The 3,360-nt window shown below is 55.7% G+C and overlaps 1 protein-coding gene across 1 annotated transcript in view; it reads right to left on the minus strand.

Annotated features, from left to right (window-relative positions):
• LOC104490492 (uncharacterized protein C16orf45-like) overlaps positions 1-1,500 on the minus strand; it is a gene marked incomplete at its 5' end in the record, with an annotated part of 8,363 nt that extends 6,863 nt beyond the window's left edge. Inside the window, one exon of the mRNA XM_010132784.1 lies at positions 1,380-1,500. Within this exon, the coding sequence (XP_010131086.1) occupies positions 1,380-1,500 (121 nt within the window). The remainder of the gene's footprint in view (positions 1-1,379) is intronic.
• Between the last annotated feature and the right edge of the window lie 1,860 nt (positions 1,501-3,360).

Consider the following 3,360-nt stretch of genomic DNA (forward strand, 5'->3'; position numbering starts at 1 on the left):
CTGCTGCACCCCGCAGAGCTTGAGTTCCCAGGGCACCTCTGCACCGCTCAGGCACACCACCAGCCAAACTGCCCAGCCAGCGCTTTTCCAGCCATGACCCGCCCCTCCTGTGGGTTCTGTAGGGGATTTCCTTCTGTTTTCCAAGTGCAAGCCAAGGAAGAAAACAAACAAAGGGTTAAGGAAAAGCCAGAGACGTGAGTTTTGACAGCACCGATGAGGTTTAGGTGCTGGTTGCCATGGAAAGCATTTAAAAAGTACACTTTTCATGGTTTCTAAAACTCCTTTTCAGCAATCTGCCTCAAAGAGCTCATCGCTCTCAGTCTGAGCCTCCAAACCACCGTCCAGCTCACAGCTCCCCAGCCAGCGGGTTTGCAGAGGAGTGCCAGGTACTGGCGGGGACTCAGACACATTCCAAAAGCAGCACATCAAGTGCTGTAGCCCGGTAAACATGAGCTTTGCCAATAAAAAATCCCAGGGTTTGGGTTGACCTGACAGTGTGGGCTCTCCAGACAGCCTGACTACAGCAATTCAGTGGAATTAAAAAGCTTAATCAAGCCAGACTATGAATGCGAGTCAGTCCATTTCCTCCCAAACCATGAAATCTCCTGATACACCCAGGGAAAATGTTCTTCATCACCCAAAGCGCTGCCTGCTACCACTGCAGCACAGCGGCTCTTGGGCTGCCTTGGATGTGAAAAGCCCACGGAGTTTTACTCAAAAACTGCTTCGATTATTGAAACGGACCCTGGAGAAAACCCTTCCCTCGCCAGCTGTCCGTGCCGGGAGTGGAGAGCAGGATGCAGTGCAGAGACAGGCGTCAGGCACCGGTGCTGGTCCAGCCCCAAGGCTGGTCCAATGTGACCCCAGCAGCGAGGGGGTGGAGGAGGAAAGGAGGAGCTGGCAGATTGGTAACACTTCGATACGGGGACAGTAAATTGTGGTCATGTGGCTGTTCCACAGCCACAGGTCTGTGTGCTGGGGCAAAGTGGTGTCTCAGGAGCGCAGCAATGAGCCACCAAACCTCAGGTGCCTTCCCAAGGCCAGCACTGAGGGAGAGTATGGACCCACTGGGGAGAGGGGGTGCTCGTGGTTGAGTAAGGAAACACTTTGTGGAGTTAAACCCATGTCATAAATTCTGCTTGCATAGAAACAGGCTGGTTCTAATCACCACGGCGCCAGGGACAGCTTCCTAACAGCGACCCGTTCAAGCCCCTTCTGAGAGCAAGGCCAGAGTGGTGGGAGAGGCTGCGCTTCCAGGTGGGAAACGAGGCGGAAAGTGGCCTGAGCTCTGCCCACCCCTGGGGACGATCAGTGCTGGCAGAAAACTCGAGGGTGACCCTGGGAACGGAGGAGAGCGCAGGTGGAAGGTGGGTACTCACATGTACCGCAGCTCTGACTCCCTCCTCACCAGGATCTCCCTGATCCGCTCGATTTTGAAGAGTTCCCCTTCGATGTCGTCGATAGTGGTGGTGGAGTCAGCCATGGAAACAATCTCGTCCTCTGCAAATGAAACGGGAGCCACATTAGCGAGCAGGAGATGTCAGCTGGGTGCTGAGGGCATGAGGGACCACAGGGCTGTCACGGGGACCCCCCTGCAAACACAGACCAGCATAACCACTAAGCACGTGCACAGTTTTGAACTCATTTCCAGACTTGCTCCTCTGCTGGGTACTGCAAGAGGAGACGGCCCAACGGACACGCGGAAAGTCACCAAGATATGCAAGAGCACCGAGCTGCCGGTGACGGTGTCTTGCCTTTTTTTATGCTCTTTAGGCTGGGCACAGGAGCGGGTCTGCTCATTTCTACGTGGCAGCTCTGATCGCACATGCAATATGCATGAAGTGTCTGCATGACAAAGGACCGCGGAGGCCGGGAGGCCACCTCGGCTGAGCCAGCAGCTCTCCGAGCATTAGAAACAAGCATCATTTCTGCTGGCTTTGCAGCACACCCTGCTCACAGTGACGCTGTGCCGGGCTCTGCGCTGCTGAGAAAGCCCCCAAACCCTCTGCTGAACAGCGGGAGGCCAAGGGAGCTAAAACCTGCTGGAGGGAAGGACAGGAACATCTCGTTTTCCAGAACCACATAAGCCTCAGACATCTCCAGCACAGAGATGTGAGCCTGTGTGTGCACCCTCCTCCAGAACATGCCAGGAACAAATGCTGGGTCCGTGTAGGCAGAGCTAAAGAGTCATGGAGGTGAAGTTCCTCAGCTGCTCCCCTTCCATCGCAGGCTGGGTGAAGACCCCCCCACCCTTCCCAACCCACTGGGTGAAAAGCCCCCATGGTACCCAGCAGGCCAGTTCGGCTTCCTTACCCTCTGGAGTGCTAAGCATCACCTCAATAACCCACTTGGGGAAACTGAGGCAGGGAATGGAGATGTCACTTGCTCAGGGCAAAAGGCAGGAGTTTCACAGCAAACATAGGAAAAAAGGGCTGTAATTTGTATTTTACAAAAGCGCAGCGGCAAGCCCAGGGATGGACAGGATGAGACCCCAGCAACCTCGATCCATTGCTCTAACCACCAGCTCTGCCTCTCCTGTCCACAGATTCACACCCCGATGTCCCTCTGATGTCCCACCGGTTTGCACAAGACCGTCACACTGATTCACACCCGGTGATTCACATGTGACCCTGCTCGCCCCGCAGCGCTCCCAGCCCCTTTTGTGGGGGTAGCTGAGGCTTTGCTCCCAGGCCAGCTCCCACCTCCTAGCTGCTCTGGTTCTCAGAGACATGTCACCAAGCTTGTTCTCAGCAGCACATTTACCACTCACGGCCCATCTGGCTCTCCCGTGATGGGCACACAGCACAGGCTGGGGAGAGGGGGCTTAGCCACAGCGAAGCCAGGAAACATTAGAAACCAAACACCAGGGGCAAATTCGGCTCCCTCCGGATCACCACAGGGCACATCTCCCCTGGCAGACTTTGCCTTCCTGCAGCCCTGCGACCTTCCCCGCGCAGGGAGAGGGGGAAGCACAGCCAGCGAGCACCAGCTCCGGGAGCAGGGTTTTCCTGGGAACTGGAGGTGTCAGAGCTGGAGCAGGTGGCTTGGGGATCCCAGACAGGACCCAGGCCAGTGCGGGGGTTATGGGGCAGGAAGATACCAGCAGTGGGGCAGGAGGGAAACTACTCTGTGCTCACTGGTCCACCACCCATTAGTAAAACTGCTTGAGAAATCATTCCCAGAGCGAGGCGGGTTTCCAAGGCTGCTGGTAGAGAAGGTTTTTACTGGAAGACAAGTTTGGGTTAGTGTGACTGTAGTTTTCTGCTGTTTGTGGCTTAGAAATTCATGAGGACTACTTGGAGAAGATGTCCCTCTTCCCCCTGCCACGAAGGCTGTGTCCAGCTACTGCCAGCCTGCTGA

This window comes from Buceros rhinoceros, unplaced genomic scaffold (assembly GCF_000710305.1).
Source record: "Buceros rhinoceros silvestris isolate BGI_N320 unplaced genomic scaffold, ASM71030v1 scaffold5543, whole genome shotgun sequence".
NCBI classification, from domain to species: Eukaryota; Metazoa; Chordata; class Aves; order Bucerotiformes; family Bucerotidae; genus Buceros; species Buceros rhinoceros.